This window comes from Lepisma saccharinum, chromosome 27 (assembly GCF_977018435.1).
Source record: "Lepisma saccharinum chromosome 27, izLepSacc3.1, whole genome shotgun sequence".
NCBI classification, from domain to species: Eukaryota; Metazoa; Arthropoda; class Insecta; order Zygentoma; family Lepismatidae; genus Lepisma; species Lepisma saccharinum.
In genome coordinates this window covers 51,719,256-51,734,060 of record NC_139255.1, presented here as the reverse complement: position 1 = coordinate 51,734,060, position 14,805 = coordinate 51,719,256, and the positions used below count along the sequence as shown (strand labels likewise).

The 14,805-nt window shown below is 39.4% G+C and overlaps 1 protein-coding gene across 1 annotated transcript in view; it reads right to left on the bottom strand.

Moving 5' to 3' along the window:
- Positions 1-14,805, bottom strand: part of LOC145980249 (dipeptidase 1-like) — a 256,811-nt gene that overhangs the window by 84,400 nt on the left and 157,606 nt on the right. Inside the window, exon 7 of the mRNA XM_083113259.1 lies at positions 4,019-4,088. Coding sequence (XP_082969385.1) covers positions 4,019-4,088 — 70 coding nt within the window. The remainder of the gene's footprint in view (positions 1-4,018; positions 4,089-14,805) is intronic.

Here is a 14,805-nt window from a genome sequence, read left to right as displayed (position 1 = left end):
CTCATCTCCACTCCTCGTATCTCCTTTCCTGTCTTAGATTTCCGACTCCACGCACTTTTCTCCTCTTCTTTTCGTTCTTCTCTTTTTCTCTCCTTTACTCTCCACTCTTCTCTCATCTCGTTTTCCTTCTCTTTTCTCTTCTTTGCTCCACTTTCCTCATCTCTCCTAGAATATTTTTCCATTCTCCTCACTACATCTCCTCTCCGCGTCTATCCTCTCTTTCTTCTCTCCTCTACTTTTCCTCTTCTCCTCTCGCTTTCTCTTTCTCCTGTCCTTTGTCACCTCTCGTTTTATCTCACTCTTCTCCTTTCTGTAGACTCATCAGCGATGAAATGCTAGAAAACCTATTATTTTTCTTTCAGAAAGAATTTTGTCACTTGCGATATAATATTGATATTTTTAATACTTTTTATACACTAATACTTGTTTTTATTTCTTTCGCGTATTTTATAAATATTTATTGTGCATGTGGTAACCCTGAAATTGAGCCTAACTCTACACGCAACCCACCAACGCCTTGTGTAAATTGGGTTGCCTAGTTTAAAATGTCGTTGTCCTAAAACTTTTGAGAGACACTGTACGTGTATGCATGTAATTGTAGCATATCCCTATTTTCCCCATTTGGCCGTTTTCGATCTATCCCTATCGCCACGATGCTATTAGATTTATTACTAATAATCGTTAATCATGATCTACAATAATACGTTTGTACGAGAATGAAGCGTGTACCAGTGAACATTTCGGCACAGTATTCAACATCGAATTCCCGGAAAAATTATTTTTTCGTAAAACATAATTTTTTTCCGAAACGTTTTCCCTTTTTCCTTTCAATTACTAACACCCAAATGCCCTTTATGACTATGGCGTTAAAGCCTGATGTATACTGAACGAAATTTTACATATTTTGTAATTCTAACGTCCTTAGTTTCCGAGATATTATATTTTAAAATTAGAGTAGTACTTAATTTCAAATTGCGCGCCGAAAGCAGTTCTGGTGTCGAGGCTTAAAGGTTCAGGTAATCTTTGAACAGCCCTCACAACAGCAGCAAACGCAAAGCTTAACTGCGTGTTCCTTGATTGTTGGTTTTCCCAAACGCCCTAACGATCCACAATTCTCCGTGAAAAATGTCCTGCTAGGCCCCCGTGCGTGAAAAAACACGTGCAAACACGTTGCTGACAACATGGCGGGCCGTGACTGATGTTCGAAGCGACTCTCAACGATCGCGATTTGGCATGTTTTCAGAACGTTGGAGCGATGCTATGTTGGAGGGAATTACCGGGAGAGGATAATAGCCTCTGGGACAGTTGGGTAAACCTTGCAACACGAACCCTCGATTAGGTGGCAAATATTATTTCTACCTAGGTATGTTGCGCAATATTTGAAGAGGTGTAATTTTCACCTAGGTCTACCGTGTATTTGTGGTGATTTGCATTACAACGCTGTTCCCCACAAAAACATTCGCGGTAAAAGAAAATTCACCTGTTTATACTTTTGGTATTTGTACCTCTGCTGTTTTCCAGGACGAAAGCTGAAACACGTACAGTGAGTCACATAATTATTCGGACACACAGTAAATTTCTAACTTTCAAGAGCGGGAAGGGAGTGAAATCTGTGTACAGCGTTGAAGTTGATTTTCGTTAAAAAAAAATGTCATGTTTAGCACAAAATTGGACGACAGAAATTTAAAAAACGAACTTCAGCAACAATATAACGAAGGATGAATCCCTACCGTTGCAAAAATAGTGCCACAAAATTATTCGGACACATAGTAAATGTTAACGTAAGTTTGCGATACAGTGACAATTTCGATTTACGGATTGATTGATGTATGTATCCTCTGTTCATATATATTAACTCTGGTTTCCTGTAGGTTTCTATAGCAATTACGATCGCGTTTTGTTTAACAAAGTTGTGATATAAGAACATTTTCTATGTAGAAATGGGGCGAAGAGGAAAGGAAAGTTCATTTGAACAACGTCAGTTAGTGATATGGCACCACGCTAAGGGTAAAACTTACCGTGCAATTGCCTCAATGTTGAAAGTGAAAAAAGTACAGTTGCAGATATTATTAAGCGATTTAAAGATGAAGACAGGAGCGAGTCCCACGGTCATACAGGGAGACCAAGAATTTTTTTCCCCAGAGAAGAGACAGTAATCGTGAGGATGTGTGCTGAGGTAGCTGAGGAGTGTGGAAACCATAGTCATCCTGAAACTATACGAAGAGTGCTCAGAAGGGCAAACTATCATGACCGTGTAGCCAGAAGAAAGCTATTTGTAAGTAAGCCAAACAGGACAAAAAGACTGGTGTTCGCAAAGGAACACTTAGGAAAGGATCAGACATGGTGGAATCGGGTAATTTTCACTGACGAGAGTAAATTCAATATTTGAGTCAGATGGGAGGGTAACAGTGTGGCGTAAACCAAATGAGGAGCTCCGAGGGAAAAATTTACAATCAACAGTGAAGCACGGGGGTGGTCACGTAATGGTTTGGGGCTGCATGTCGGCCCAAGGCGTTGGTAAATTGGCTTTCATCGAACAGACAATGGACAGGTACCGTTACCTTGACATTCTGAAGTAAAATCTAAAGACCAGTGCTGAAATGATGGGCATTCTTTGTAACTTTATGTTTTATCAAGATAATGACCAGAAGAACACTTCCCGCGAAGTACAAGAATGGTTATTGTACAACTGCCCAAAAGTGCTCCATCCTCCACCGCAGTCTCCAGACTTGAACGTCATTGAGCACCTCTGGTGTAAGTTGGAAAAAGAAGTGTGGAAAACACCTATAACCTCGAAGGCAGACCTGAAGGAAAGACTTCAACATGAATGGGCCAACATATCGCCAGTGTACACCAGAAAATTGGTAGAAAGTATGCCAAATCGTTTATCCGAGGTGTTAAAAATGAAAGGGATGCCTACCAGATACTGACATTTCTGTTCGTTGCTTTTCAAGCGTGTTTTCCTGTTTCTCCTTTCATGTGTCCGAATAATTTTGTTTAACCCACAAAAAATGTTTGTTTTGTATAATGAAAATATTTTACTAATATATTATATTAAACATAATTGAAGATAATTAACAGTGTGCTCATATTGAGTTTTGTTTGTTAAATAAATATTAAACATTTGTCATCGTATTATATCACGACTACGTCAGTAAATATTCAGAAATCTTATCTGTCCGAATAATTATGTGACTCACCGTATGTTAATCTAAAGAAGAAACTATGTATAAAAAATCGTATACAGTTAAGGGTAACACAAAGTCATGAACAATACATAAAACAGTCTCTAAGAACAAAACATCATCAACAATACAATTTAACAATTAATTTAAACAGAAAATTGTCGACAATATAATTGAATTGTAAGGGTAACAATTGAAATAAGATTTAAAATTAACAAACAAAGTCGTCAACAGTGTAATTCAATTATTATATGCTACATAAAATAGTCGAAAATGCAACATTAAGAATATCAGGTAACGCAAAAAATGGCCCACAATACAATTTATACATTAAAAGTCCAACAGAGAAACATATCATTAATGTAAATTAATAATAAAGGCAATAGAAAATCGTCAACAGTGAATTTTATAATAATGTTAACACTAAATATCGTCAACAATATAATCTCATAATTAAAAATGTCTCAAAATCGACAATGGGAAAAGAAAAGACTCAAACGTAACTCTGAACATTGTCAACAATGCAATTTAACAATTGAAGAGAATACATAAAATTGTCGTTCGGGTGATTTACTACAGATAATATTCGATTGAGTGATTTATGAATCAAACGTAACACTGTACGTAAATCGTAGAGAATACAATTTAAGAATTGAAAACAACACAGTAAGTTGTCGATTGTTGATTTAAGAATTGAAGATAACACAAAAATCGTGAAGAGCACAATTTAAGAATTTAAGGCAACACAGAAAATCGTCTGCAATGCTATATTAAAATGAAATGCAATTCTGATACACCTTAAGGGCTAGATAGCAAATGAAGTCGCCACTTACCTTTCCGAAATCCGTGAGCCCTTCGTTTTCCGTGTTGGACTCATTAGTCTTCCCTGAGGATGAGTCTGCCCTAACAGAAAGGGTCAGCTTTAGAACAAATGTGAAACATGGCAACTCGTATATTTATCACAAGCATATCATTTGTTTTACTATCTTAATTGTCTTTTTGCATATCTGTGCACATACACACACACATACAGACACACAAATATATATATATATAAATAAAGCAAATAAGGAGAAAGGAAACACTCACCAGACAGTGAAAAAAATCGAATTTTCGCAGATTATTGCTGCATCATCATTGTTAGGAGCGATAGAGTCTGCGAAAATTCGATTTTTTTCACTGTCTGGTGAGTCTTTCCTTTCTCCTTATTTGCTTTTTATTTAGCCCATTTGGCCCTCCTTTCTTTTATCTTGTATATATATATTATACACACACACACACAGTGGAGTAGGATAGTGGTACATTTCTTGTTAGGAAAAATAGCACAGCTTGGGATTATGTCATTAAAGGTGGATTATACGAGTATACATTAAATCCCAAGAGAAACTCCATGTCGGTTTGGCGTGGAAAGAGAAAGAGCCATTAATATACATGTGTGTGTATTTACATATGTGTGGTGACGGGGTAACTAAATATAGGTCACAGTTCTAAAAATAAAACAACCATGTTCAAATATTCATTTTTTATTTCTGTAAATATTAATTTGAAATATACCACCAGCTGAATTCATTTTTTTATAATCCCCGAAATATATTGACCCTTACGCCTTGCTTTGTCCATTGTGTATTTTTGAACATATATGTACAGTCACACACAGTAAAGATCTTGAAATAATTATTTTTCTGACTAACGTTGTGTGTTGCCTACCTCTACGGTTGTGGCGGAATTTGAAATTCGCTCAGAACCAAAGAGTTAGACAACACACATAACGCCAAGCAGGATAAAGAATATTTCAGGATCTAGGTTTCTCACTTTTTTTGCTGATGACTGTACAGTATGCTGTGGTGGATACAGCGAGGAAACCTAAATGATTGACAAATATTTCTCTTTTTTATACAGGGTTGGCACATATTGTATCTACCAATAGAAGTTGGCAACCCTGTCGGAACGCAGGTGCGCATGCGCAGAAGTTTCCCATGCTTACGCAGTTGCAAGCCTCGCAATTAGTCTGCCATGGAACGTTGGCCGGTTCAGACACGAATCGTGGCAGTAGAGTCGTTCATCTGAACGGGTTCCATTCAGGAGACGCAGGAGACACTGCGACGAAGGCCCAATGAGGGTTGCCATAAACCAGTGCCAGAGCGTCACAACATGATACGATGGGTCAGACAATAGAGAGCCAATGGCAGCGTACAGAAACAGAAGTCTTCAGGTCGAAGGAGACGGATTCTCTGGCGCCGTGATGCTTCCCCGTGCAGTACCTGCTGCGTCTCCTGAATGGGACCCGTTCGGATGAACGACTCTACTGCCACGATTCGTGTCTGAACCGGCCAACGTTCCATGTCGACTAATTGCGAGACTTGCAGCTGCCTAAGCATGGAAAACTTCTGCGCATGCGAACCTGCGTCCCGACAGGGTTGCCAACTTATATTGGTAGATACAATATGCACCACCCTATAGAAATATTCAGAAAAATTAAAAACATACAATTTGCACAAACTCAATAGTAATTACTATCAAGCCAATTGCAATTAATCACCCACTATTACTTTGCCCATTCCACCGACCAGCGAGAACTTCGAAATTTACTGTTATGGAAACTCGCCTAAATGACTCAATGAAACAACAAACTTTGTCACCAGTCTTCCATCATTACATCACAGTGGCTGCCTCATGGTAAAACGTCATAACTCACCACAAGAATCAGTGTTGCCAAATCCATTTATTTAAAAAGAACTAAGTCGCACTTAAAATCCAGATTCACGAATATGCTGTCTCCCAATCTCCGTGGTGGAGTGGTTAGCACAGTGCGCTGTGACGTCAGGTTTCCCTGGTTCAAATCCTGGCCTGGACGTCGGTGTTCTTTGGGAGCGACCCTTCATCAATTTCGCAAATCATCCTCATCTTTGTGATTACCCAAGAGTGACGAAAGGGGAAGTCCAATATAAAGAAACCAATCAACCAATTCTAAACATGGTGTACTATGGTTCAAATACCGTAAGATTAAACGTCTGAGGAGCAATAAATCTAAGATAACTGTGTTTCCTATCATGAATATTAAATAATACTCTTACGGAGAAAGTTTTGGATAACAGTTCGTTATATCGGAGACACATTTCTTCATTTTTACAGAAGAAACTACTTACGGAAATGAGTTTCTCTAAGGTTTCCAACGTTCGTCGAGGTATTTTCTTTCATCGTGGAATCTATTTGACCGGGAAATCATGTATTTTGCAAGAGAAATATCTCACCGACGCACAAGTGCCATTGCTTTCGCTACGTGAACCGGATGCTGCATACGTTTGATGACGTAACACCCTGTCAGTGTTTTCAACTCCCTTTTTTGAACTATGCTTGCCTAACCTAACCAAACCTAACCTAACTTAATCAGAAATGGTTCGTGGGGCTATCCGTCAGCTATGTACAATTTGCACACTTGGCGAACACGGTAGTAGGCATTTTTCGGTGAAGAACGTTGGAAACACTGCATACCTACAACACTAGTCAACCTCTGCCGCCATATTGTGTGTTACGGAAGCGAAAAAAGGAATAACAAAAACTACTCCCTATGTGAAAAATTGTGTTTGTTTTCGTGTAAAAAGCATAATGGCAGCTTGAACTATGTTCCGCAGTACTCAATTGGTAAGTACAAACCATCCGAAACACAAAATATCCGATTTTAATGTGTCTCCGATCTATGAAACTGGTACCAAGTTTTGTTTTCCTCTTTTGTAGATGATGTGAGGATATCGTAACAATCTGTAGAATCTTCGAAATATAATGTTCAACGAATTCTACAACCCTAGACATTTAGCCATCACCTTTCCAATCAGGAAATTGCTAGAACCATTTAAGGAATGTCTTGTCAGACATTGCCGGACTTCCTTGATCGCAATCAAGGAAGAGGCTAAAGGTCTGACTCTGCATTTTGCTTAGCAAAATCAATCTTAATAAATATCTGGGGAGAGAGAGGTCAGTGGCCAGTTCCAAGTCAGTCAAAAACTCAAAATGCTGACCAAGGCAGAAATTTATTTTATTATAAAACATAAACTAAACGTTACGTTTCAACCTTCTAGCAAGGTCTTCTTCAGACTCTGCACCATGTACAAATGTAACAAGGTACAAAACAGGATGATATATATACACAAACATTACTCCCCTCCAGACTATTAGAAAGTTGTTCTGGAACATTCTAGCAGGTGGCTTTCCCTTGTCAACTGTACTTACACCTAAAAGGCTAAACATATTAACTTCCATCTAGAATGTGGTTGGACTCTTTATCTCACGCTTTTTCCTTCATCTCTCCTCTTTCTCTCTTGTCCTTTCCACTCTTTCTAACACCATCTTCCATTCTTTGTTTAACTTCAGTCCCCCATTCCAGTTCATTGTGTCTTCTTCACCTTTCTCCTCTATTTCCTTGGACTCCTTCCATTTTCTCACTAGCATTCTCTTCTCCCTTCCTATCTGCTTAGCCTCTTCGCACTCTATATCATGTCCTGTTTCTCTAGTGTGTTTAAATATCGCATTTCTCTCTCTCTCTCTCTTAAGTTGTACATCATCCCTATGTTGTTTCAACCTGTCTTTCAGCCTCTTTTTTGTTTCTCCTATGTACACACTCTGACATTCTTTACATTTCACTTCGTAGATAATCCCTTCCTCTTCCTCTTCTCTGTTTCTTTTTCCTTGTTAGCATTCTTCGCTATTCTTAAGAGGCTTCTCCCTCCCTTCCTGTAAGTTTTAATGCCCGCAATGAACTGGAATGGGGGACTGAAGTTAAACAAAGAATGGAAGAAGGTGTTAAATAGAGTGGAAAGGACAAGAGAGAAAGAGGAGAGAAGAAGGAAATAGAGCGTGAGATAAAGAGTCCAACCACATTCTCTTTGAGGTGAAAGTATAGTTGACAAGGGAAAGCCACCTGCTAGAATGTTCCAGAACTACTTTCTAATAGTCTGGAGGGGAGTAATGTTTGTGTGTATATATATATATATATATATATATATATATATATATATATATATATATATATATATATATATATCGTCCTGTTTTGTACCTTGTTACATTTGTACTTTGTGCAGAGTCTGAAGAAGACCTTGCTAGAAGGTTGAAACGTAACGTTTAGTTTATGTTTTATTATAAAATAAATTTCTGCCTTGGTCAGCATATTGAGTTTTTGATATCATGGAAACAAAGCTTAATAGTGTTATAACCAAGTCAGTCATTCAGAGGGTGCAGAAGTACTAGCTACAGTCTAGGAGAAAGGGACTCAAGTCTGGGCTCTCAGACTTGCACTACAAACGGAAATCTCGTTTTAACCAGTCCGTGGTTCGACACCTCGAGGGAGAACTTCCACACAGTGAGAGGCAGGTATTTCTATTCACCATGCTGATCCAGGCTGTAGGGGTTTAAACACAAGTGTTGTGTTTTGCCATTTAAGTGTATAGACGTTACCTCTCGCACCTTACCATCAAGCCTACCATGAATAGTGAGTTGCTTTATAATCGAAGATGAATGATCAGTGAGCTACATCACCCATCGGGACACCTAACGGTCCCTAGTTCGATCCCCCGTTCCTAGGAGAACGTTACGATATATTTGTAAAAATCCCCAGAAATTAACATACCAATAAAAATATGAATCGTGAAATTATTCATTTGCATATATTTGACGCCTTATTGAAATCAAACCGAGAATGAACTTTGATTCAATTTTAAAAGTATATTTGGGGAACTATATCTTCTTCCTCCAGCTCCAAAACTGTTTTATTGTTGTTATTTAGCATCGCTTTTCTGCCACTTTGGCTAATCGCAAAGACGAGGATGATGGATGATTTGATTACATTTGATGAAAACGATGAAGTAACACTCACACCCATGGTCAGGCCGGGATTCGAACCCGTGACTCGTAGCACGCTCGTTGTACCATGCAGGTCGACAAAATTGTCAGCTTTCACGTGATTTTAGAAGTGGTTAGAGAACCAGGCCTGGCTCCAAAACAGCAAAGTTGGCAACACTGATGCTTAGCCCAGTGTCTATGCCGTTAAAGGAAGGTGACACGTTTCAGTGCTCACGTTCCTTGTCCAAATGACCAGGCGAAGAACAACGGAACCCAACCGTGTCCACGTTTCCATTGTTTCAAAACTCCCTTTCTTCCAGGTTCCTGCAGAGGGGCTAGTTACCAAGACAACGCTTTAGGAAGCTTCACAATGAGTAATAAATCATTTCTGAAGCAGATGGCAGGACGCACATTAATACCATTTCGCTAATCTCCCTAGAAGGACGTAAAGTTAAGGTATTGCCTCGCTGCTAAGTTCTACAGAGGGTAGTCTTCTTGTATATCAGTCTAACTTTTGTGTGAGTTTGTTTAGGTTCATTTTAAGCACATATAAGGCAATCGGGGACTGGGCCTACAGTTTGAAGGTGCGACCCGAGCCGCTATGTACCTCCACCGGATTTTGAATCCGAGATCCCTTGATATGATCCACATTTTTATGTGACGTCACCAGTAGAAAATATGTCACTAATGTATTTATTTTTGTGAAGGAAAGCGTAATTTCTTTGTTATTATATGTAATAATGCACCTTGTTTGTAATGTATATCTTTTGTTTATTGTTTATTGTATTTTATGCTACATTATGGGTAATTTAATGTATCTTTGTTTGAGAGAGTGCACTATACGAATTTGTATTTCTAAAGATGTATAGATGTCAGTTTTGTTGATAGTATCCTTTTGTAGATAGTGAGTGATTCATCTGTACTTTAATCTGTGTTCTCGAAAATAGTATAAAAGCGAGGATATCGCGTAAGAAATCATCACACTTTTCGCCACGGATCGACGAAGCTTTTAAACTTAAAAATAACTCCTTGGTGTTGTGCATACATCTTGGTATGGTAGTTCGGGGCGCAAGCTAGGCCTATGTGATCATAGGTACGCCGATAGCCATGCATTGATGCTATGCACAATACTGCAACCATTCTACGTTAAATAATAAAGCTAGCCTAAAGATTAATTTGGAAATAAAAGGCTAAAGAGCAAATATTGGCTCAGTTATCATTGCATATCTCTTGGTGTGGTAGTTCGGGGCGCAAGCTAGGTCTATGTGATCATAGGCTTGCCGATAGCCACGCATTGAGTTTATGCGTTTTAGTTGAGTCAATTCATCGACAAAGCAAAATCCTCCCCTTTGTCTCAAGTATATTCGCATTATAATTGCCATAAATAAAGAATAAAACCTTTAAGTGTATCTACTGCAGCAATGTGGTTTTATTTCTCTGTGCTGTGAATATTGTCTTTGCCTAACACTATCCCTGTACCTGAGAGGAGTCTGTGTACTTCACCGAGTCTCATCGTTCACCGCTGAGTATAATTAAGTTAATATTAATAGTAGAATAATACGACGCGTATAATTACAAGAACGTATCACCCTTGATTACGTCATTTCAAAATAACCTAAAAATAACAAAACGGCGTGCAGCATTAAGTATAGCTCGAACTTCAATCATGGTGTCGCTGACAGTGGCGGTGATTAGGGGGACGAGGGGGCCAGTTGCCCGCCACCTTTCGCCACTTTTGTCCCCGAACTATGCTAAACCTTATATACAAATGGAAATATACTGTCTTTGCACCCCCAGTTTTGGCACCTTGCCCCCGGTTTTGCGACCCAATTGCCGCCACTGGTCGCTTAGGATGCGCCGAATAGTGCACTGGTTCGAGTGAAGTGCTAAGAAGCCAAATTCACTTTCAAATTTAGGATTTTGTGAGGAATAACTTTGGTTCTCTTGGCCAAGCTATAACACTGTGTGTGCAAGGGGAAGACACGGCCCTCCTGGAATGCGAATGTCTACCAAGAAGCTCATATTTCACACATATAATTTCATTGGAGTCACAGTAATATATGTTAATTATTGCACGGACGTTGCGGGAATATAACTTCAAAACCGAAGCAATGTTTTTTGAAAGGACAATGCTATTATGGGGGAAATGTACCTCTTTTGCCCCCGGAAAAAATACCTTGCTTGCCCCTCTCGGGAATAAATCCTGCGTACGTCCATGTGCGCGTGTCTATACACATAGTGCTTTCTCTGGGATGAAAGGTTCCAGTACTCTTCAATTATTATTGTTTCTATGTTCCTTACAAGAATTTCTAAAAATATTGTGCCGTATGTTCCAAATTATCGTGCATCTAAGCAGTTGCAGACACATTTCTTTCGGTAGTCTCGCCTGCAAAAAATTGCCAGTATGGTGAATCGTTGTGCACATCCAGATATGAAATAACATTGTGTACATATACAGGGTGATTTACAATTCCTATTACACACTTCTAGGGATTGTAGAGGGGGACTTAATAGATCAAGTTTTGATAAGGAACCCATGTCCGGAAACGTACCGTTTTGGTACTACACAGATGACAAGATCACGTAATTTCTCATCTCCTGCTTCACGGTTGGCAACCCACATTGACGGAGGGCGACGTCTTCAGTCACCTGATGTCATGTGTTCTGCTTCCAACGTCCACTGTTTACAATCTGTTTACACAGCACATGTGGTTCCAACATGATGGCGAACCAGCACACTTTTCGCATGACGTCCGACAACATCTCAATCAAACATATGGGGACTGGTGGATAGGTCGCGGTGAACCAACTGCTTGGCCACCACGATCGCCGGATCTAACTCCACTTGACGTTTTCGTATGGGGCCACATGAAGAGTTTTGTTTATGAGACTCCTGTAGTGTCTGAGGAAGACCTGGTTGCACGAGTTCTGGCTGCAGCAGACACGATTCAGCACACACCAGGTATTTTTGAGAGTATATGCAAACATCCTTCGGAGGTACACTGTTTGCAATGGACTTCAGGGTCGCCACATCGAGCAGCTCTTTTGTAGAGATGCAGGTAAAGCGGGAGATGTAAATTATGTGATCTTGTCATCTGTGTAGTACCAAAACGGTACGTTTCCTGACATGGGTTCCTTATCAAAACCTCATCTACTAAGTCCCTCTACAACCCCTAGAGGTGTGTAATAGGAATTCTGAATACCGAGAGGGAGAAAATGTGTGTGTGTGTGTTGATGACATTGTGGTAACGTTGTCGCCTTGTAAACGAGGGGCGTCGGCTTCGAATCTCTTCCTGGGTATGGCTTCTTTGTGAAATTTCCCTTCATTTCCCATCCTCATCGTCGCGATTAGCGAAAAGTGGTAGAAAAGCGACGCACAGTGGTTCTGATCCCACTTTAAACTGCATGTCTAGACCAGATAAGCTCATTCCAAGCTCGAATGTATGCCAGTGTGTGTATGGGTGTGGGTGTCTGCACCCACCGCAGCCACACGCGTTATTTCCTTTATATGCGCTAATATACACAACCGAAGTTGAATCCCAGAATGTACTCTCGTTGATCTATGCAAACAGAAAGCTTTGCAGGATTGTTTTACAGTGACGAAGGCTCCACTGGGTTTACAGGTGCACAGGAGTCAACAAAGAAAGAGATCGGAACAAAATGTCCTATGTGCGAGTTTTCTTTTCCATTTGAAACATCGCTCATGAATGGTTGCGTGGGTACACTTCTCCCAGTGCGTATACTACGCATATACTATTGTCTTGTCAAGACAGGGGCGGAGATATCTCTTATATTCTCTTATTTTTATCTTGCGGAAACAGAAACTTTGAAATGTTCAAAAAATGAATTGGTTAAAAGTCTATTGCAATTCAATAGTTTCATCTTATATGATAGTCTTGTAATGCTGGGGCACTATTTTGCTTTGAACCTAACGATGCGTAAGACTCTTCAGGCAGTTCTTGACACTTCAAATCTAATTAAGCAGATAAGAATCTGATTTGGAAGTTAACAAAGAGAAAACTAAATATATGCTTACAGGCCGAAACCAAGTGTTAGGTAATAATCAAAATCTAATTATTGATAACAACTCGTTTGAACCAGTTTCCAAATTCAAATACTTAGGAGTAATATTAACAAATGAAAATGATATTAAAGAGGAAATGAAAAATAGGCTTAATTCAGGAAATGCATGTTACTTCTCTCTTCATAAACTTTTGTCTTCTCGTTTAATATCTAAGAAACTAAAAGTTAAAATATACAAAACCGTAATTTTGCCTGTAGTATTATATGGATGTGAAACTTGGTCCCTTACATTGAAAGAGGAACATAAATTGAGAGTATTTGAAAATAAGATCCTTTGGAAAATATTTGGACCTAAAAGGGATGAGGAGACAGGTGAGTGGAGAAGGTTACATAATTTAGAAGTACATAATTTGTATTCATGTCCAGATATTATTAGAATAATTAAATCAAGAAGACTTAGGTGGGCAGGCCATGTGGCACGAATGGGAGAGGAAAGAGGAGTTTACAGGATTCTTGTTGGGAAACCTGATGGTAAGAGACGTGTAGGAAGACCAAGACGAAGATGGAGGGACAACGTTGAGATGGACCTAAAGGAAATCGGTAGAGATGGAAAAGAGTATATAGAACTTGCTCAAGATAGGGAAAGATGGAAGGCCTGTGTTGCTGCAGCCATGAACCTTCGGGTTTAAGAAGGCTAGAGAGTTAGTTAGTTAGTTAGAATCTGGTTCAGAATACTGTCATTATCCGTATTCATCAGGATGTCATATCGAGGACTTCATTATCCGTACCCATTGAAATCCCCTATTCGAGTCGTCACTATCATTATCCACCAGGATCGCATATCTGAATCTTCCTTTTCCTCATCCATTAAATCCCCTATCCGAATCTTCCCCATCCTCATCCATTAGATTCCCATATCCGAATCTTCTTTTTCTTCATCCATTGGAATTCCCTATCCGAATATTCGTTATCCGTATTAAGCAGGACTTTATATCCCAATCTTAATTTCCATATCCATCAGGATCCCGTATCCGAATCGTCATTATCCGTATGGGTCAGGATATTATGTCAGAAATTTCATTATACGTATCCATTGAGATCCCCTATCCGAATCTACATTATTTGTATTCACCAGGATCTCATATCAGAATATCGCTATCCAAATCCACTGGAATCCCATATCCGAATCTTCGTTATCTGTAGGCACACAATCCCTTATCCGTATCCATCAGGATCCATTATCCCAATCTTCATTTTCTGTAGATATTAGGATCTTATATCCTAATCTTCATTATTCCCGACGTTAAATAATGCCCAGTAGGACCCATTGGCCTTCTTCTTCTTCGCTGCATTTTTTGACACTCGGTGTAGTGTGGGTTCCTTAGAAAAATATTTGGCCTAAAAGGGGATGAGGAGATAGGTGAGTGGGGAAGGTTACATAATTAAGAACGGCATCATTTGTATTCAAGTATAAAGTAACTAACTAACTCTCTAGGCTTCTTAAACCCGAAGGTTCATGGCTGCAGCATCACAGGCCCCATCTGTCCCTATCCTGAGCAAGATATATATACTTTTTCCATCCCTGCCGATTCCCTTTAGGTCCATCTCAACGTTATCCCTCCATCTTCTTCTTGGCCTTCCTACAGGTCTCTTACCACCAGGTTTCCCAACAGAAATAGAGAAACAATTACAGAAAAAGAGAGCATTATTAGAAAAATTAAATCAAGAAGACTTAGGTGGGCAGGCCATGTGGCACGAATGG